Source organism: Nothobranchius furzeri, chromosome 12 (genome assembly GCF_043380555.1).
Source record: "Nothobranchius furzeri strain GRZ-AD chromosome 12, NfurGRZ-RIMD1, whole genome shotgun sequence".
In the NCBI taxonomy this organism is placed as follows: domain Eukaryota; kingdom Metazoa; phylum Chordata; class Actinopteri; order Cyprinodontiformes; family Nothobranchiidae; genus Nothobranchius; species Nothobranchius furzeri.
The window spans coordinates 67,960,446-67,982,752 of record NC_091752.1 but is presented as its reverse complement, the minus strand read 5'-3'; the positions used below and the strand labels follow the sequence as shown (position 1 = coordinate 67,982,752).

The 22,307-nt window shown below is 43.5% G+C and overlaps 1 protein-coding gene across 1 annotated transcript in view; it reads left to right on the top strand.

The window, feature by feature from the left end:
* Nucleotides 1–22,307, top strand: part of ntn1b (netrin 1b) — a 64,046-nt gene that overhangs the window by 33 nt on the left and 41,706 nt on the right. Inside the window, exons 1-2 of the mRNA XM_015945251.3 lie at nt 1–103; nt 180–1,215. The exon at nt 1–103 is cut by the window's left edge and continues 33 nt beyond it. Of these exons, the coding sequence (XP_015800737.3) occupies nt 201–1,215 (1,015 nt within the window). The 5' untranslated portion in view covers nt 1–103; nt 180–200. The remainder of the gene's footprint in view (nt 104–179; nt 1,216–22,307) is intronic.

Genomic DNA, 22,307 nt, shown 5'->3' with positions numbered 1-22,307 from the left:
CGATTCCAGAAGAGGAGGAGAGAACGGACTCGGACCAGGCTGCTGCTTCACACTCCTGCAGCACTCTGAGCATCGTGGTTGGAGGTGGAGTTTCCTTTGCTTTGTAAGTTTACTTCCCAACACATTTAGGGTCTCGCGCGCCTCCACCTCCATCACTAATCGGCTCTTCTCCGTTTCAGCGCGTCGGTGCTCGGATTACCATGAGAAGGGTCCTGGAGACTTGGATCAGTCTGCTGACACTTTGCGCCCTGAGCCCCGGCGCTCTCGGAGGCTACGGGCTGAGCATGTTCGCGGCGCAGTCCTCCCCTCCGGACCCGTGCTACGATGAGAAAGGGAACCCCCGGAGATGCATCCCGGATTTCGTCAACTCCGCGTTCGGGAAGGACGTACGCGTGTCCCGCACCTGCGGGAGCCCGGCCGCCCGGTACTGCGTGGTGACGGAGAAGGGAGAGGAGCGCACCCGGGACTGCCACTCGTGCGACGCAGGGGACCCCAAGAAGTCGCATCCACCTGCGTACCTGACGGACCTGAACAACCCGCACAACCTCACCTGCTGGCAGTCTGAGAACTACGTCCAGGCCCCGCAGAACGTCACTCTCACGCTGTCACTGGGGAAGAAGTTCGAGGTGACTTACGTGAGCCTGCAGTTCTGCTCACCCAGACCCGAATCCATGGCGATCTACAAGTCCATGGACTACGGCAAGTCGTGGGTTCCGTTCCAGTTTTATTCCACTCAGTGCAAGAAGATGTACAACCGGCAGAACAAGGCCGCGATCACCAAGCAGAACGAGCAGGAGGCGATCTGCACGGACTCCCACACCGACATGCACCCGCTCACCGGCGGCCTCATCGCCTTCAGCACGCTGGACGGACGCCCGTCCGCGCACGACTTCGACAACTCCCCGGTGCTGCAGGACTGGGTCACGGCCACCGACATCAAGGTGATCTTCAGCCGGCTGCACACCTTCGGGGACGAGAACGAGGACGACTCGGAGCTCGCCCGAGACTCCTACTTTTACGCCGTGTCCGACCTGCAGGTCGGAGGGCGCTGCAAGTGCAACGGACACGCGTCCAAGTGCGTGAAGGACCGAGAGGGGAACCTGGTGTGCGAGTGCAAACACAGCACGGCGGGACCGGAGTGCGACAGGTGCAAACCGTTCCACTACGACCGCCCGTGGCAGCGCGCCACGGCCCGGGAGGCCAACGAGTGTGTGGGTAAGCCCGATCCCGCATTCCTTCCCCGGCCTCAGGCCCCCGAGCACGCAACCGGTCAGGTGGTTAATAAATATGAACCACAAATAATCCTCAGCATAAATAATAATGTTTGGATTATCATCATCTCTCTGATAACAACACCAGATTTAAAAATATAAACACATTTCTTTGTTTTGATAATTTTATGTTGTTTCTCTAATTAAACCTGCAGCAGAAAATAAACATAAAAATCGGAAGTTTGGGACTTCTGCGTGAAAATAACTGATATAATGTAAACAAATGGTCAGAAATAATGATGTGAAGTGTTACATTTACGGGCTTTTGCTGTTTTAAACAACTTCCACGTAAATGAGAAAGTATGTGCGGATTTAATAATGAAAATAAAAGGATTTCTGTCGAATATTTTCTGGAGATTTTAAGAAATAAGCTTTAAAATAAACGAATTTAGTTTATAAATTCTTCAGCGAGACTTTATAGGCGTTTTATTGTGTTAATAAGCAAAAGGACATTCTCATCCTTGATTGTTATTTTCATTTAAACTAAATTCCTGAACACTAATTAACTGACAGTAAGGTTGTTGTTTTTTTAACCAAAGAGCGCGCATGTCCGAATGCGTAATTACGCACGGAGTGGCAGCATGATCGGCCGCGAGTGGCAGGTTGAGTTTCCATAAGCAGTTCCAGATCGGAGGGGTGATTAGGGCGGGTTTATTGACATTTCTGGCACGTATGGAGCATAAACTGCCACGGTAAACTATTCAGAGCGCGAGACAAAGGCGGGGAGGTCCGGTGTGATGCTGGTGTCCCACTGCAGCCCAATCTGGAGCCCCGACACGGCCACGGCCTGCTCATTCAAACGGAACAAGTGAATAAGTTGTTCTCTTTCGTGCGCATGTGCGCGTTTCACCACAACAAAGGGTGGCATCCATCTAGGTGTCAGGGGGCGGCTTCTCCCTTCCCTCCCCCTTTAGCGTCTCACTTTTTGTGATCAGATAAAGCAGCAGCAGAGCCTTGTCTTCCATCCACAGATGAATCACAAGGACCTTCAGACGGCCCAGGGGAGGAGCTCTGACCTCTCTTCTAACCGTGCTGCGGGGAAATCAAACACAGAAGAAACAGGAGAGAGAGAGAGAGAGAGAGAGAGAGAGAGAGAGAGAGAGAGAGAGAGAGAGAGAGAGATGCAGGCATCAAGGAAAAGGAAGACGAAGTCAGCTTCCCATGACTTAGCCTGCAGAGCTGCCATCGTTTGGTGAGAAGGCGTTAGTCTTGGCAGCAGCACCATCTGAATTCCTATCAGCTGGTTTTCTGGGTGGAACATCTGGATGGTTCACATTCACAGAGAGTTATGAAACATCTGCAGGGAGGTGCAAACAAAGAGGCGGGAAACAGCCGTAGAATCAGTTCTAACAAAGTTCCTGTGAGGATGGATTACTCACGCTCATCGCTGTGGCTGTTGTGACGCCTCGCTGCAAGGGAAAAACGTGAAGGATCTCCAAATGCAATAATCGTGTACGTGAAACGTCGACATAGACACGTTTTATATAAAACAACACAGATCTACAGGATGTTGTAGCTCAGATAGACTTAACCACAAACGCATCATTTAGAGTCGAAACTTTGGACTTTACAGAGTAAACTGGTGTTCTGTCATCTGTTTTCGCTAGCCTCACGACCCTTAGACAGAGCTCGGTTAAAGGTGTGCTTTACTCGTTTATTCAACATATTTGCAGTGCTCTCTAGTGTAAATCAATGCCTTATAATCAATAAAAGATCTATGATGCTCCTTTTCTGAGATGCAGAAGTTTGCTGGTGCAGGGGTAGGCTGAAAACAGCAGGACTGCTCATTATTATTAATGATATGCGCTGCGCACATCTCGCTTCTGATTGGCTAACAGAAAGCGGTCAGCCATGTTGCAAAGTCACTATCACCAGGGGTGTTTCTCAATGCCGAGGAACCTTGCCTTGATGTCTTGGTCCCGCCCCGGTTGCCTAGGAGATACGTCACAAGGAGCCGCCGAGGAGTGTTCCAATGTTCATGTTCTACCGAGGCGTCTGCTCTCCGTTTGTTAGCCGTTTAGCTAGCTGAACAAAAATACACGGGAGGTGTCTTGTAGACTAGCCTTGGTCAAAAATTTGCTGCAAAAATCTTTTTAAAAAGCCATCCTGTGGGCGGGCGCAAGTCAAGATGAGTGAGGCCATGAATGCAAATTCACAGTGTGACATCACAGTGTGAGGATTTTCAGATCCTAGGATTTCACCATCTATTTTCTATCAGAAGCTAACGCAGGAGATAGGTGTAGGAGACCATTTTCATGTTCAGCCTGCATGAAAAGCTCAGAGTGACCCTTTACCCCCAAATTGCACTACCTCCGCTCCGCTCCGGTCCGCCCCCGCCTTCCGCAGCCGCTCGCTTCCAAACTCAATTTTTCTTGGTACCCGCTCTACAACGGCTCCGCTCCGGTGCGGAGACCTGAGGGGGGCATACAAGCATGCGCGGGATTTTCGAGATCTTGCGATACAGTCCGAGCAATAAACGCGGAAGTTAGATCCAAATACCCGTTGTGTGGGAGAAGCATCGAAATGAACTGTTTAATCTGCCCATCATTTGTGTTGAGAGATCAGCAGTGTTTGGATCAACAAAGTGTGACTACTTTGATAGTAGAAACTGTATTTATGGCTTACTTTTGTGCATTTAAAGTTCAGCCGCCATTAATAGTTGTTAAAAGTTGTTAAACCTGTGCATATGACACAAAAAACGCCTTTTGTTTATCGATTTATTGTGAAAAACGGAAATTGTGCTTGCTCCTTTTCCTGTTGGGCGGTTGTGATTTCTGTCCATTTACTGCGGAGGTGCTCCGGCGTCCGGCAAAAATAGGATCGATTCTATTTTTGCCGGACGCCGGAACAGAGGGCGCCGCACGGCACCGCACTGCCGGAGCACGGCCACAGTAGTGGAATTGCTCTGATTGACTAGAACGGGACCGATTTTGCTCTGGCGTTCGTGTCGGAGCGGAGGTAGTGGAATTTGGGGGTTATAATCAGAAATTCAGTCAACCACACCTTTAAATCTACAGCTGTCGCTGCACGCCAGTGGGCAGCGCTAGGACCAATCAGATCAGTAAGGTGATGTATTCATACCGGCGGGAGTCAGTCAACAGGGCAGCGCACCTTAAAACGTTGAAGATGAAGAAGTACCTCTATCAGCTCACGTCTCAAAGAATAGCAAAGCCTAAATTATCCAAAGTTTTTTCAAACCAGCGACCTTCCTGAGCCAACGCCATCTTTGTAGTTTAGAGGGCTGTGATTGGCCCAGTCTAAACTTAGCCGAGCCGATGGTAGACCTGTCGAGGCTGCTGTGGAGCGGGACTCGATTCTCCTGCAGAGCAAAATCTTTAGCTACGGTCGGCCTTGATTTCGAGGTTTTTACACGATCGCCGTTTACGTATTTTTTTCGTGGAACGTTGCTCTCACTCAAAACAAAATAATTTTTTTCCTCTTCCACCCACTCTGACCGCTGCAGGACTTTTGGATTTCTCTCCAATCGTCGCAGAGTGCAGTGAGGGCGCACCAAAACTTCATCGTAAAATTCTCCTTAAAACAGGAAGTGAGGTTTTTTTTTTTTTACCATCACACCTCCTACGCGAGCATAGAAATTCACACGTGTCATCGTCACAGCCCAGTGCTGCTCACAGATGTGCGGTTGCCACGGTGACCCTAATGAGTCACCAGCAGCAGCATTAACATTGATACTGATCGTCTCACATCAGAACATTTTGTCTCAGCTTAGATTATTGGAAGCTCGGTGCTTTTTTAGAGGAAACATCCTAGTTTAGTTTAATCTTGTATTTGAATCGTCTCACTTTTCCATTTGCTTAAATCTGCATTTTGCCACTGAACTTATTAGTTTGTGATTGCCCACTTTCCAGGAAGAAACACCTTTTTAATGTATGATCAAGTTCATCATGAATTTATGTTTTTTATTTCTGTAAAATAATGAATTAGACTGGAAAATGCACGCACGTGGTGACAGGTTAAGCCCTTCTGTCCCCGGCAGCTGCTTCATATTCTCCCCACGCTCGTGCCGGCCTGACTGATGGGCTGTGAAGGGAACTGTGGGAAACCTCAACTTGCCAAGAGGTTTTTGAGGCGAGCTTCAGTCAGTCATACGTGTCATTTTGTACTTGTTTCAATTTCAGCGCTTGTTTGCGCTGTCAGCCTGCCACGAGATGTTGGGTTTTACTACAGCTGGAAGTCAGCTGGAGGCCCGATCCGTCTTGATTCCCTACGTTCACTTTCCTTTCAGCTCAGCATGTCGGCTGGCTGCCTTCTAATGTGGCTTTCAGGGTGAATTTCATGAAGAAGAAATTTTGATGGAACCGATAAATTCATCAAGACATGCAGGAGTGGAGCGTGCAGATCTGTGCAGATCCTATCAGGTGGCCTGAATGAAAAAGAGCCAAGATGTTTAGCGCCCACAAGGCAGCTGGGTTGGGATGCGATGGTATCAGCTGGCTGCTGGATCTGCTCCCAGTCTGCAGACCACCCTATAATAAACCCAATCAAAACACAATGGCTGCACAACCGTGAAATCCAAAGATAAATTGGAGAAGAGCTCATTAAAACCGCAGCATTTTCTCACCTGTTTTACATTTCAAGTGTAAATCTTTACACTTGTTTTCTTGCAGTCATCTGACAGCAAATCTGTGATGTTTCAAGTCACCAATGATGCTCAGAGTCAGCCACGATGCTGGACCGCTCCACCCGGGGCTGAGTGGCTGGTTGTGTGTCCCTGTGAACACACACCTGTCCAGGTCGTCCACCTGCCTCTCAGCTGGACACCAGTTCCCCGCTTCACTAGTGAGAAATCAGCAGCTCAGAAAACCAGCGAGTTGGAGCGAGACCACAGCGAGTGTGCTCAGAGTGAGTGATTGTTGTGGAGATTTGCAGCACTAATGTTCAATGTGTACAAACTTTATTTATATTCAGAATCCCTTCAGTTTTACAACCCATTCACAAAAGAGTGGGACTGTGGTGTAAACACGTAAACACAGCTAGCGATGGGTACCGAATTCGGTACTTTTTAAGGTACCGACCGAATTCCATAGTACTGACTGAACACCGATTCACGTCATTTGAAACGGTGCCTCGTTTCGGTACCCGTCCTTCATAACGAGAACTTGCCTAGACAGCTGCGCATGCGCAAGAGCATTACGTCGTCGGTCGCTGCGAGCGAGTTGTAAACAGAGCAGCATGGTAGAAAGAACGCACGCTAACGCTTGGGTCCACTTCACTAAATGTGATGGGTAACTGGGTGATGATGAAACCAGCGACAACGATCTAAGTGAGACATCCTCATCTTAATCTGCTCTGGTAGGTAAATAAAATGCTTAAGATAACGTTAGCTTGATATGTTAGCTTCCGTTTCGCTAATGGTGCGTTCGCTTTCTCCTCGGAACTCCGAATTTCCCACTAGAAGAACATGAACGCGCTCTAAAGTTTGGCTTCACTTTACTAAATGTGACGGGTGATTGGGTGAAGATGAAACCAGCGACAACGATCTAAGTGTGAGGCATCATCGTTTTAATCTGCTACAGCAGCTAAATAAACTGTTTAAGATAACGTTAGCTTGATATGTTAGCTTCCATTGCCACCCTTGTTATCAGCTAATGGTGCGATCGCTTTCTCCTCGGAAATTCTAACTTCCCAGTAGGAAAAATCAAATGAAAAAAGACGGCAAAAGGAATGAAGATACACAGTAAATTTAGTTCACAGTAAAGATGTTTGCTTCAGTTTAATTATCAGCTTATAAAACTACAAGGACGATGTTAAAATACAAACAGTTGGATGTTATTTATCATGATATTTATCAAATATGGTTATATATTGAGAAAAATATATATTTAATTATAAAAGAGAATTAAAATATTAAACACTCAAAAGTATCGAAAACTGGTACCATTAAGTACCGGTATCGATTCCTAGGTACCGGGAATTAGCACCGGATCGATTCAAATGTCAAAGGTACCCATCCCTAGACACAGCAGTCATCAGCAGCTAAAATGTTACCCTAACACCCCGGTGCAACACTCAGTGACACAAGCAACACAGGGAACCAGTTTATACTGTAGAGTTGCCTTAATGACGACTCAGTTATTCAAGAACATTCGGGAAAAGTTGTAGACAGCTGTTTGAACAGCCTCTGTTTAGAAAAATAGAGTTTATATGTGGTTGATGAGCTAACGACTAGTCTGAACGATGCTAGGACCAAAAAAAGGCCACTGATGCTTCCATTGTGAAACAGGCATAAGAAAGTGATGTCTTTAGGGGCGACGCAAAGAGCCAAAACCAAAATGAACATCGACGCGGCCTATGCTAACTTGAGGAAGCTAAAGGAGGATACAAAATCATGAACTGATGATGACCTGGCTTTGTTGCTACTGGCTTTGCACGTAATAATATTTTTTGTCCAACTGAGTGGATCTTTTAACTTTGTGGTTTATTTCAGTATCAGCTGGCTCATGTCAGAGTTAGCTCGCTGTTAGCGCTAGCTACTGCAGGTTTGTTTACGACAGATGTAATTCCATTTTTAACCAGGGTGGAGGAGCAGGAAACTGCTCTGTGTCACTTCAAGTAGGAATCAAATGACTTCTGTTTACAAAAGAGACAAAAGTAGAGAACGAGTTTAAGTTCAGCTAAAGCGGCTCTTTTATCCTTCACCATCAAAGCTCAAAGTAAACATGTCTGAAACATTTTTGTTCTGAGAGTTTATGCAAGGGATGCTTTATGCTAATCACATGCTAAAGCTAACAACAGGACCAGCAGCAGCTCCAACAACAAAATGCTCCTGAAACGGTTCCAGAGCGACTTTTAGAGGTTCCCCTGTGACAGCCCGACTGTAAATCTAAAAAACAACATCCCAGCCGCGCTGCTGGCCGGCGTCCTCTGGACACAGGCTGCTCGTTTGGAGGATTTTGTTTAGTTGAGCTCATAATTTGAGACAGACGTGATGTTCAGAGGCAGAAAAGCTTCACTCTGACTTTGAAGAGCGGATTGAACAGTTCTGTTGGTCTGACGAATGGAAATCTGTTTCCAGGATGTTTCTGTGTGTAGTTAATGGAGGATTCAGTCTTTCACACACCTAGAAAACACCCAGAAACTGTAAATCACACATCATCAACCCTAAAGTGGCCTTTGATGAAATGATGAGCGACAGATTAGAATTACTGGGAGACAACCACACAACAGACTTGTTTAGCGATTTGAATCATGCTTGTTTGTTTGCACATTTACCATACCCTATAAATGATCAGTGACCGTTATTTTTAAGGATGATGCAGAGGATCTCCTCTCCATCCTTACCCACAGCTCCCCTTACCCATCAACAAAACGCTCTGGTCCCCGAACTCTACAGTCTTAACTGATTTTATGGTTTAACAAAAACGTTGAAAAGATTTCCAAAATAATCCTTTAATGTTTCATCTCGATTTAGTCACACGTAACCACAGAGGCCCACACGAAAACCTCTGTCATTTTACGAGTTTAGGTCTATTTTTAGCTGTTTATAGAGAATTATTTTCATTCTTGGACGACTACATCATTTACTTTTGCTCATTTCGGTCTTGTTGCCTCCTGATTTCAATTGGAAGGCGTTGGTGCGATTGCGTGCCTTTTGTCTGCCTACACGGAGCAGACGTGGAGGGGCCTCTGGGATGGCATCGGGACCACCTAGCGCGTGCTCATCCAGCCTCTGAGGCTCTGAGACCGGGCCGGCTGGGAATGATTAATGGGCTCGGGGAGCGACACGCTCCGCGGCTCCGCTTCAGACCCCGGGCCAGCTCCCCTGCCGTGCTGCCACACACACAAACACACACACACACACACACACACACACACACATACATACACACACACACACACACACACACACACACACACACACACACACACACACACACACACACACACACACACACACACACACACACACACACACACACACACACACACACACACACACACACACACACACACTGGAGGTATCTCTCCTGTTGAACTTGCTTTGCTGCAAGATAAATTTAAGTTTTTTTTTCATTTTGATGCCGATAACGAATCATTTCTGCAAATATTTACAACATTTTCCTAAATTCCTCCACTTTAAACCCATTTTCCTAATGGTTCCGGTGCTTTTCCGTTAACCCTTAAAAAGCCTGCCTCACGGTGGAAGTGGAGCTGCCGGGTGGAGAGTCTGCGTGGATGTCTCCAGGTGGCTCTGTTTCCCCGTAATGGATTTCTCCATCCTCCCATCCACTGTCTCCATCGCTCACACACTCTAGTGTACAATTCTTCTCCCGGAGAGAAAGTGGAACCACTTATTGGATTTGAGGGGATATCCAGCAGCGGAGGGAATCTCACCGGTTACCACGTACTGCTCCCAAACTGATTATAAATATCTCAGAGTTCCCCATCTGCTCAAGGGTGGAGGAACTAGGGGATCCATCATTTTCTGCCCTGATGCTTTTTGTGTGGAAGTGACTGAGGCAGATTTCTTGCTCCGACTGGGAGCAGGGATCCGTCCCCAGACGAGGGATCAAGCCATCATCCACTCCGCTGTAACTCTTTTACAGTTTCCATCCTCCTATCGCGTCTCGTCCTGGCCAGAGCAGCTACTGAGGTCCAGATGGCTCGTGATTCCTTCACGCACTCGCTCCAAACAGTGGAAAGTGGCTTCCTTCCTCCCCTGATTGGTGTGAATCTAAGCAGACGGTTTCCTCCCTGGTCTGCACGCTGGAAAAGGCCGGCCTCAGAGAAAGAGAGTGTACGCTGCAGCGTTTAGAGGGAAGGTCAATTCCACACGATAGCATGATAGCACGTTGTATCTGCTTCTCACTGAGACCTGCTGCCAGGAAGAACGGATGACCTCAGAACCGAGGAGGACCACGAGAGATGACGCTGTGCAGCCCTCTGCTGAAGGAGAAGCACACACACACACACACAACTGCGTCTGTTAAAGCAAACAAGCAGATTTCATTCTGCGAATGAACGCAACAGCTGGCTGTTGCCGTGTGGTCTTATAGAAGCCATGGAATGGAGGCACAGGCGGGTAGATGATGAGGAAAGGACCCAAATCTGAGCAAGGACGAAGGAACCGGGGAGGATTTACAGAATGGTTAGAAGCTGAATCAAACTGGATTTTTGTAACCCAGAGTCGCGGATGAAACAGTTCTGCTGTGGACCAGCTGCCTGGGTGCCACATGGATGTGTGATCTGGGGTTGCTGCAGTTCAGGTCTGGGTTCAGCATCATTAAGCGACCAAAGAATGAGGTCAGCTGACAGGATGCTCAACAGACTTTCATCTTCCTGATGGCACAGGCATGTTCCAAGATGATCACCAGGGAGCATGAGACATCATTTCCCCGACCTGAACCCGTTGAGAATCATTGGGATCTGCTGGAGAAGAATGCGTTCAATGGTTGGACTCGTCGAAACGAGATCCTGGTGAAAGACGAACACAACACTGGATGGAAGGAAATCTGGTAACATCGCAGACATTTCTCAAAACCATGCTGCAGCGAATGGGTCGTACGTGACCTTTCCTTTGGTGGTGCGGCGTACAAGAAGGCCATGTTTTTCATCACAAAGGAGCAGAAGTTCACTTTTAACATACAGGCCAAACTTCTTCATACAGGTCAATCTGACACCGTGGTGCTGATACGAGGAAGTGAACTTGTGTGCCACGTCCTAACCGTCTGGTCTCCAAACCAGAAAACACACTGCTCTACGACCTTGTTACCAAGAAGGGGAGCCATAATAAAGTTCTCCTCCTGACCCTCATCTTAGCTGGAAGCCCAAGGTCCCATGCAGAAGACGAGACTTTTACCCTCGGAATAACGTTTGTCTTTCCTGGCCCATAAACAACTTTATAATTATAAGCGCCATATAATCATATTTTGTTGAATGATTAAATCCAAAGTGTTTCAATACTGTGTCCAATACCAATGATTTATTTCAGATCTTGAACTACACCAGATTAGTTTTTGTTGAATTAATAATTTAATCCACTGGTATATTCACACCTCATGATATTATTATTGATGTTATAACATTTTTGCTAAGAAACAACTTCTCTAAGTGTCTGAGGGAAGGAGTGATTTCCTGAGCTATTTGCTAAAGCCTTTAAAACATGTCAGATTCTGATTTGTCTAAATTTGTCAACAACCGTTAATAAAACAGAGGTCACTTCCTGATCTAGTCAGTTCTCCGCTGCCTTCTGGTTCGGCCGACCGGGTGAGCCTCAAGGTCAAAGCGAGTGGTTTCAGACACTACAACACCTCAGTCGTGGAACATCTAACTGGCAGACCCTGTTAGAATCTCATGGCTGGTGATACCTGAATGCAAAGGGAACAGCCAATCCATCACATCACCACTCTGGCTGCCTTTCCTCTGGACTGCCGAGAGCTGCCATCGCACAAGCGTATCGTAGACTTGCACGATGTGTCGGATGGCTCCATGAATAATCTCTAGTCAAACTGATTTTACAACCCAGACATCACAAGAGCTCTCAGATACTTAACAAGGTTTTGCTACAAACATCTGGCTTACGTTCCATCATTTCATTCATAATTTTTCATGTATAATCATTAGTTTAATAAGATAGAATAAAATTCACTTTTATAAACAATATCCTTTACTCTGTCTGATTTAAGTGTGTGTTCCCTGAATAGTTCAGAGTCTAAGGCAGGGGTGTCAAACTCATTTTAGCTCAGGGGCCCCATGGAGGGAAATCCAGTCCCAAGTGGGCCGGACCGGTAAAAAAAAAAAAAACTTCAGATTGTTTTCTTTGTTTTAATACAATCAATATAAAACAAGGCTGGAGCCTGAGGACAGTGTAGTACAAGTGTACATGAAATTTTGAAAAAAAAAAAAAAAAAATCAATCAATAAATAAAACATTCCTTAGTGATTCAAAGAGCTTACAGATAACATGGCAAGATCAGTTCCATGCAGCACTTAAAGTATATTTGACTCATTTTACTTCACATCTTTTAGCTTTCACCAGCACATCAACATCAGAAGTCACATCCTGAGTGGCAGCCAACTTCAGGATGTGATTCAAGTTCTTGTGTGAGCCTTGAGCGCAGCTTTGTTTTATTTATACTCGTTACAGAGAAAACTTGCTCACAAAGATAAGTTTATTTTCACTCTACATTGTAAAGTATGAAAATAAAGTTTTCACAACCATCTCGCGGGCCGGATTAAAGCCGCTTGCGGGCCGCATCCGGCCTGCGGGCCGCATATTTGACACCCCTCTTCTAAGGTGATGTTAAATCAAACATTCAAAGACCAATCAGATTGATAATTCATATTTATGTAAAATATCACATCTTATCAATCATTTAACAAATATGTAGCGACATCACTCACTCCACAGTGGTTCTAAATTTTTGGGGCCAGCTATTGCATGAGACAAAGGATTCGAGAATAGTTTGTTGAAAATGAACCAAAGTTATGTTTTAACGTCACGAATTATAACCTGGATTCTTTCCAGATCAACATCTCACAAAAAAGTAGCCCCCCCCCCCCCCCCCCCGTTGATTATACAGATAAAAATGTACACGTTCATGGTTTCAAGGGTGGGCGGTGGATAACTTTTGATCTAAATAGTTCCAATCATTTATTGGAAACTCTAAAGATTAAGAAAGTAAAACAACAATCATGTCGCAGGTTGACTCAAGGTTTTGTTGGTGTGCTCCAGGAAGAAACCAAGCCCTTTCCTCTTCAGCTCAGTGCCACATCCTGGAAGCCACCTAACAACCAGAATAAACTTTGAGAGACAAATATTACTGCATTGAAGTAACAGAGCCGGTGTTTCCATAAAAGTTGTCATCAGCCACTAATTACATTACTTTTTCCTTCCTATCTGCAGAAAACCTGACGTAATGGCACTCAGACCACTTTCCCTGAAGTAAGCCTAATTTGACTTGACAATGCACCAGTGTTTACCACTAAAAGAAGACCTAAAACAATGCTAGAAACTGAGAAACACTCATTGAAGGCTAAGGCCAAAGGGTTAAATGTGTTGATGCAATCCAAAACCCCCAAAGGGGAGATCATTTGAAGTTGGGAATGTGGGACAGTTATGGATCAGCCTTTGGAGAGAAGTAGAGAAAAGCACAATAAACATGCCACAAAAACGATGGATTGCCACTTCAGCTTTATGATTTACGGTCTGTAGTGACTTCCTGCCTCCAGCTCCCTGACTCCCTTTACAAGGGAGAACACCAGCAGAGCTGCAGTGTGCTGGAGAATTAAAATATCCTCCCTGCTCTGTGGGGTGGATTTGGACCTCAGCCAAACACCAGAGCTACATCAACCTGGACCTGGATGCTTAGAACAGGTCCTGTCTGGAAAGAGTCACCTGTGTATTTGTGTCAGGTACATATGAAGCTGGAAGAACATGACATGTCAATATTAGAAACTAAATTTGTATTATCTATAAAACCCACAGATTTGGACAACAATTTAAAACCTTTCTAACTTAACAAACTAGAAAATATTTGATAATCTCTCAAGATCTTTAATTATCATACTACATAATGTGGTCATGGCAATATTGGTTTGATGGGAATGACACAGAACATGTAAAAAATGACTGCAGAATAAAAATGAAGATTAAAAAGAGATAAAAACCATTTTGATACAACTCACCAACACACATCAGCTGAAGTAAACAGTAAAAACCACATTTTAAAAATACAATTCCATCAACTTCAGTGTTCACAAAAATAAAAACAATATCACAGTTTTGTGTTAAAACAACAACAACAACAACAACAACATAATAATAAAGATTGTGCATTCATACCTAAAATTGATGTTTCATACCCAGCAGTTGATGCTTCATATTTAATAGTTGATACCCAGTAGTTGATGTTTCATATTCAGCAGTTGATGTTTCATATCCAGCTGTTGATGTTTTATATCCAGTAGTTGATGCTTCATAATTAAGAGTTGATATTTCATATCCAGTAGTTGATGTTTTATATTTAATAGTTGATGTTTTATATCCAATAGTTGTTGTTTCATATCCAGCAGTTGATGCTTCATATTTAATAGTTGATGTTTCATACCCAGTAGTTGATGTTTCATATTCAGCAGTTGATGTTTCATATTCAGCAGTTGATGTTTCATATCCAGCAGTTGATGTTTTATATCCAGTAGTTGATGTTTCATATTTAATAGTTGATGTTTCATAGCCAGTAATTGATGTTTTATATTTAGTAGTTGATGTTTTATATCTAGTAGTTGATGTTTCTTATCTAGTAGTTGATGCTTCATAATTAATAGTTGATATTTCATATCCAGTAGTTCATGTTTCATATTTAATAGTTGATGTTTCATATCCAGTAGTTGATGTTTTATATTTAATAGTTGATGTTTCATATCCAGTAGTTGATGTTTTATATTTAATAGTTGATGTTTCATATCCAATAGTTGTTGTTTCATATCCAGTAGTTGTTGTTTCATATCCAGTAGTTGATGTTTCATGTTTAATAGTTGATGTTTCATATCATGTAGTTGATGTTTCTTATCTAGTAGTTGATGCTTCATAATTAATAGTTGATATTTCATATCCAGTAGTTGATGTTTTATATTTAATAGTTGATGTTTCATATCCAATAGTTGTTGTTTAATATCCAGTAGTTGATGTTTCATATTTAATAGTTGTTGTTTCATATCCAGTAGTTGAAGTTTCATATCAAGTAGTTGATGTTTCTTATCTAGTAGTTGATGCTTCATAATTAATAGTTGATATTTCATATCCAGTAGTTGATGCTTCATATTTAATAGTTGATGTTTCTTATCCAGTAGTTCAGGGTGCTGCTGCTGTTTGGATCGCTGGCTGTAATGCATATGACACACAAGCTTGCAATATAAAGCAGGACAACACCTGTCCCCCTCCAGCTCGGCTGTGTGACTGCACTAACCAATCCTGTGGGACCCTCACCATGCAACCCTCGTGTCCATGCTGTCTCTGGAGGAGCAGATGGAAAACAAAATCTCCTGTAACTTAAAATGAACCAAAGCTTCCACATCAGTTTATCATCATGAAACAAAAGAATAAAGTGGAACAAAAACTTCTGTCTTCTATTTCTCTCTTCTTTTAACTTCCCCGTGTCCCCAAATAAAAGAGACAGATGATCACACTGCAGCCACCGTCACTGACCTCGCTCCCTCCCGAAGACCAGATCTCCCAACGTCCCAGCACCCAGTCTGACTGAGCGCTTCCAGGAGAAACAATAATGAAAGACTCTCTCTCTCTCTCTCTCTCTCTCTCTCTCTCTCTCTCTCTCTCTCTCTCTCTCTCTCTCTCTCTCTCTCTCTCTCTCTCTCTCTCTCTCTCTCTCTCTCTCTCTCTCTCTCTCTCTCTCTCTCTCTCTCTCTCTCTCTCTCTCTCTCTCTCTCTCGCTGATCGAGCGAGCGGAGCGCGCCGCGCGACAACCCGCTCAAATAACATAATTCGCGGCCCAAATCCAACAGAACCGATCAGGTGATTCAGTTCGGGTTCGGTCTCAGGTTACAACTCCAGTGCTCAGCCCTGCAGAACCACATAAAGGCAGACCAAGGTTTCCTACCTGGTAAATGTGGAGAACGCCACTTTGACAGATGTAAATGCTACGCTGGTGCTGCCGTTAAAATAACAAAACCACATTCCACTATAATTGATTACTCTTCTATGATGCAGAATTGTTTATGCCTGCATCTCATGCACTGATTATTTGATTATTTTCCTCAGTTCTAAAATTCATGCCAGATACACAATATTACCATTTCTCTCAAATATTGTTCACAAATCAGTCTAAATGTGTGATAGCAAGCACTTCTGCTTGGCTGAGATAATCCATCCCACCTCACAGTTGTGCCACATCAAGATGCTGATCCGACATCATGAGTAGTGCACAGGTGTACCTTATACTGCCCACAATCAAAAGCTCACCCTATTTGATGTTTCTTATACAGTAATTGATGTTTCATATTCAGCAGTTGATGTTTCTTATCCAGTAGTCAATGTTTAATATCCAGTAGTTGATGTTTCATATCCAGTAGTTGATGTTTCATATTTAATAGTTGATGTTTCTTATCCAGTAGTTGATGTTTCTTATACAGTAGCTGATGCTTCATATTTAATAGTTGATGTTTCTTATCCAACAGTTTATGTCTCATATCCAGGAGTTGATGTTTCATATACAGTAGTTGATGTTTCTTATCCAGAAGTTGATGTTTCATATCCAGTAGTTGATGCTTCATATTTAATAGTTGATGTTTCATATTTAATAGTTGATGTTTCATATCCAATAGTTGATGCTTCATATTAAATAGTTGATGTTTCATATCCAATGCTCACCTGACTATCAAAGCTTTTCAGTAGTTGATGCTTCTTATCCAGTAATTGATGCTTCATATTTACTAGTTGATGTTTTTTATCCAACAGTTTATGTTTCATATCCAACAGTTGATGTTTCTTATCCAGTAGTTGATGTTTCTTATCCAGTAGTTGATGTTTCTTATCCAACAGTTGATGTTTCATATCTAGTAGTTGATGCTTCATATTTAATAGTTTATGTTTCACATTTAGTAGTTGATGTTTCATGTCCAGTAGGTGATGTTTCATATTTAATAGTTGATGTTTCATATCAAGTAGTTGATGTTTCTTATCCAGTAGTTGATGCTTCATATGTAATAGTTGATATTTCATTTCCAATAGTTGATGCTTCATATTTATTAGTTGATGTTTCATATCCAGTAGTTGATGCTTCATATGTAATAGTTGATATTTAATTTAAAATAGTTGATGCTTCATATTTATTAGTTGATGTTTCATATCCAGTAGATGATGTTTCTTGTCCAACAGTTTATTTTTTCATATCCAGTAGTTGACTTTTCATATACAGTAGTTGATGCTTCATATTTAATAGTTGATGTTTCATATCCAGTAGTTGATGCTTCATATTTAATAGTTTATGCTTCAAATCCAGTAGTTGATGTTTCTTATCCAACAATTTATGTTTCATATCCAGTAGTTGATGTTTCATATTCAGTAGTTGATGTGGCTTATTCAGTAGTTGATGTTTCTTATCCAGTCGTTGATGTTTCTTATCAAGCAGTTGATGTTTCATATCCAGTAGTTGATGTTTCTTATCCAGTAGTTGATGCTTCTTATCCAACAGTTGATGTTTCATATCCAGTAGTTGATGTTTCTCATCCAGTAGTTTATGCTTCTTATCCAACAGTTGATGTTTCATATCCTGGAGTTGATGTTTAATATCCAGTAGTTGAGGTTACATATCCAGTTGTTCATGTTTTATATCCATAAGTAATGTTTTATACTTAGTATTTAATGTTTCATGTACCAGAAAACTCCATGTTGCACCACAAACACATTGGTTCAGTCACATGGTGTTATTCAGGAAATGCCTGGCTTTTGAGCAAATGGTCAATAATCCTCTTTGCAGTTCCATAGCAAATGTGAAAAAGAGTCAAACTAATTGACTGTTTATAAAACTAAGCTTGTTTTCATTTGCTTCCAATAAAAAGGTTGTATATTAAACAACCATGATTTCTTTCACAAGCCAACCCTGGCTGAGTGACTGAGGCACCCTTTCTAAATCAACTTTAGGAAGGAAATGCCACTCCTGTCAACTTGGTTCCACCTAGCAGTTCCTAAGCCTCAAGCCATCAAGCAAAAACACACAAATTAGGCTTTTATGTGTTTATTACTCAACACTTTATCAGAAACAGGCACAGATCTTTAAATGTCTTTACAGATGCATACATTGACACACGCTCATAAAGTAAATAAGAAGTATTCCCAAAGCCAGAGACCGCAGGGTGTTTCCCACCATCCAATCCATCATCGTTGTGTTTCAAGAGCACTCTTTATTGGTCAGTCAAGAAGCAAAACTTAAACTATTATGGAGTGTTTCAGACCAATAATTAGTAAAATGTTTTACTCAGTTTCATGGCTGGTGATCAGCCTGTAAAGAGCGTCCAGTTCCCTACTTTTTACTTCCGCTTTGACAGTTGTTCAGTTATTCTGCAGCTTTAATTAGCAAATTTAGTTCATCAAAAGGCAACAAAGGTCTTATAGAAAACAAGTGGCATGCAACAAAGATCCCAGGAGTTAGACAGCGTTCGTTCCAGGAAACTGAACCAGCAGTACGCCCACTCCCGCCTCCCCTGGATCACTACCAACTTTGCCACATGAGGAGAAACGGACTGCGATATGCTGCTCATTATGCATTATTATTCATTAAAGATGGTGTGCTATTACTGGCAGCAGTGATCGGTGATTGTCTAGAGAGGGGGGCAAAGCTGGGCTTTACTGATTGCATGATTACCAAATGTAGCCTCTTGAAGATGTATTTTTTTGTGCAGATCAAAGGGATCATGAGTCAAATCAGACAAGGGTCAAGTACAGAACAAATGTATCATCTACAGAACATGTCTGTTGCATGAAGAATAAAGTACAAGTCATATCAACCCAACTGTTGATGTCAACATCTAACAGGCCGCTGTTTGACCTGAGCCATTTATTACATTTGAATCCTAATTACACTCATTAATGGAGCCACGCTGGAGCTGATGTCACACCACACTGCTTCAGCCAGTCTGACTTGGGTGGCTGTTTGTGTTGAGCCAGTGAGCTCCCCGCTCACCAGGCAACCAAGCTGTTTACGAGCAGTTACTCACACGGACAACACAGGGCGGCCTGATTGCTCAACTAATCGATCCCCACCAGAGATCACAGAGCTGCGCTCGTAAAGAAGAAGGAACGCCCCCCCTTCCCCCCACCACCACCACCATGACATCAGCGCCTGCTGCACGGTGAGACAGAGCCTGCATTCTGAGTGATGGGGTTGAGAGAGGAGAGAGGGGAGGCTAATTGTCAGGTGAAAGGCATGCACATGTAGTTGCAGTGGAACTATTAATCAGTGAGAAAGTGCTCTGCAATTATGCTCCAGTGGTTGGTGGTACAGCGGCAACCTTATCAGACCTCACACTTATACAATTATATACATCTGAACTCCGGAAATGTCAAAAAAGTGCAAACGGTGGTAGTGCACTCGTAAATGAAAACCCTGATTACTGCTAACACCTACAGGGAATTTCCTCAGAGGTCAAACGTTCTTTTGGGCTTTTAAAAGCAGATGATGGTGATAGCACTCAACATGATAGTTATGACTTGGTAGAAGTGTTGCTAACCCCCCCGTACCACTTATGCATCAGCATCTCATGTCTGTGGCGTGTTTAGGTACGCGGCTGCATGAAAGTAAGTGACCTGCAGTGGCAGAAGCAGCGCTGAACGATTTTCACGTTTGTTGCCTTTTAAAGTTTAATATTTTTTTATTTTGTTATTTTTATTTATTGAGAACTTCATTAGCTCCCACCATAGTGTGGAGCTATTCTTACTGAGGTCTCTTTCAATTTCATTACAAATATTTTACAACCCCCCCCCCCCCCCCCCCCCCCACACACACACACACACACACACCACACACACACCCAGCAACAACAAACTCCAGGACCTCATCATAATCTCACCAGCTCAATTGCAATAATGATATACCAGTTAAGTTACCACACACTTCAGCGTCCATGAAAAATCTAAATAAGTGAATACGGAGAGTTTACACAGAGCAATGAATAAATATATCCAAGAATCAGAAATCACATCACTATAATATGAAGAAAGTTTGTGAGAAAGCGGTTCTGCCAGGACGAGAGGCACCGCGAGAGGGTATTATCTAGTCTGATTTTATCAGCACACATCTCCACCTGGGATCAGAGCATGACCATACAGGTAACCTGCTCTGTTTGGTGAAGATGTGTTGCTAAATCTTATTTGACATCACAACAACCGTTTTCTGCTCCTCTTTCTTGTGCAGCGTGGTCTCCTGATAGCGATGGATTCTGCTGCCAGGACCTCACATTTTGTTTTGTGAAACGTGGATATCTCATGTAAAGGGAAACATCACCCTGACCCAAAGAACCCTTGTTTATGCTGATTAGTTTTAGTAGTCATCGTGAACTGGTTTGACTCAGGGTGTGCAAGGGCAGTAAGCAGTGTCAGCCATCTTGGTTTGACCACATAAATTAGCTGTAGATTTACACCCAATGTATTCTTTCTGAGAGTTTCACCTATTTCCGTCTGATAGCTTTAGAGATATTTCGCTAAAAACTTAAACATCTTTTTCTTTTTTTTACCTCATTTGGTTGGTTGTGAGACCCAACCGGCCTAAAAACTCCCAACATGAACAAAGACGCTGCTGTGTGTGTGTGTGTGTGTGTGTGTGTGTGTGTGTGTGTGTGTGTGTGTGTGTGTGTGTGTGTGTGTGTGTGCAGGGGTGGACTGGCCTATCTGGCATTCTGGCACTGTCCCGGTGGGCCGCTTAGCCAAGTGGGCTGCTTGCCCAGCTTGGGCTAGCACTACTCCACAGTTGGTGATTGGTAGAACATTAGCTACATGGTAACCCGAAGCTAACAGAGTTTTTCCAGGCGTTTTTAGCAAGGAAAAAGCGGTAGAGCGATGACGCAGCAGTTGTTTTACCGCGTTAGCATGTAGCTAATGTCCCGCTGATCCTCGCCCGTGGAGAAGGGGCTGATCTGGAAGGCCAGGGCTCCCGGTCGCTGCGGTCTGGCCCTGCTTGTAGTTTAACAGTCCCAGTCCATATTGGATCTCACATTCGGCCTAGAGATGAGTCCACGGGCGGCAGCAGCCCCCACCCCCACCGCTCTCCCAATGGGGAGGGCCGACTGAGGGCCAACAATTCATACAAATGCAACACATAACTAGGCTCATTCAAAACCAGTGGATAAACTTTATTTCCCCTTGTTTTGATGTGCATGTGGGAGGTCTAACGCTAACAATGTTCAGAAACTGCGTTTCAGCTATTTAATCAGCTTCAGATGACTGTTATTGACTTTGCTGCCTCGGGGGCTCCAGATGATGATGAGTGCAAGCTCTTCAGGATGAGCCATCCAAGCTACAACAGTGAGTCCTACCCCACAAGGTGGTGATGACGCCAACACCTTCATGGGAACATTTTCATTCATTAAGGAGAGACGCTGTTGAATGGCTGTTTGTGAGAAAACATTTTCTTTTCAGCTGTTTAACCTGAAACTTTAGTCTTGATTTGAATGAATTTGCTGTAATACGTATTTCTATATATTGTGCAGCGTTAATATTCTAATAATTAGTGACTGAAAACAACCCCAGCATGAGAGTGAGTAATTGTTATTGTGAGCTATGCTAACTAAAGTCGCATTTTTTAAAAGGAATGTCTAAAGCTTCGTTCACACCGACTGTGGAACGGATGTGGACTGGACTCCGTACAGCTGCCTTGTGGACCAAAAGCCATTGAGTCCAATCAGAGCGTTCACACCGGCTGTAGATCTGGAGTTGCATACATTTCCCCATGGGGTCGATTCTCTCCGGGCGCTGCATGTGGATTTTCATGAAGGCGGGGAAGGCTGTTGGTTTAGCGTCCAGGAAACAGCACAGCACATCTTAGCTAGCAGAAGCTAACCGATAGCATTAGCAATTCCACAACAGAACCTATTCAGGCTTGTGTTATTTGTGGAGATAACGCATCCATTTTGCAGAGCAAACAGAGTCCTATCAGCGGCAGGGTCATGTTGCTGTTAGCCAATCAGAGGAGAGATGTCAGAATATCAGGAAGTGGAAGACCCCAGATCCTGCTGCATTTTTGCACCTCACTCCCCTGGCTTTTAACCCACAGAGAACAACTTCCACTCATTTATACTAAAGACCACCACACATATACTGGAAAAATAGTGAATTTGACCTTTAGAGCCAGACAGGAAGTGAGGCGTGGGACAGTGAGGTGCATACGGCATATTTGAAATTAAACCTGTCGCATTGTTCTTTGCCACTTTTGTTTTATTGTGATAAACATATGATAGTTGATGTTATTTTTACAAGTTTATCTTTAAACAAATTATTTAAATGTTCTGGTCATTTGATACTCTTATTCTGGGAGCAGATCTCCAGAAACGTTCGGCACACAAGTGTGAA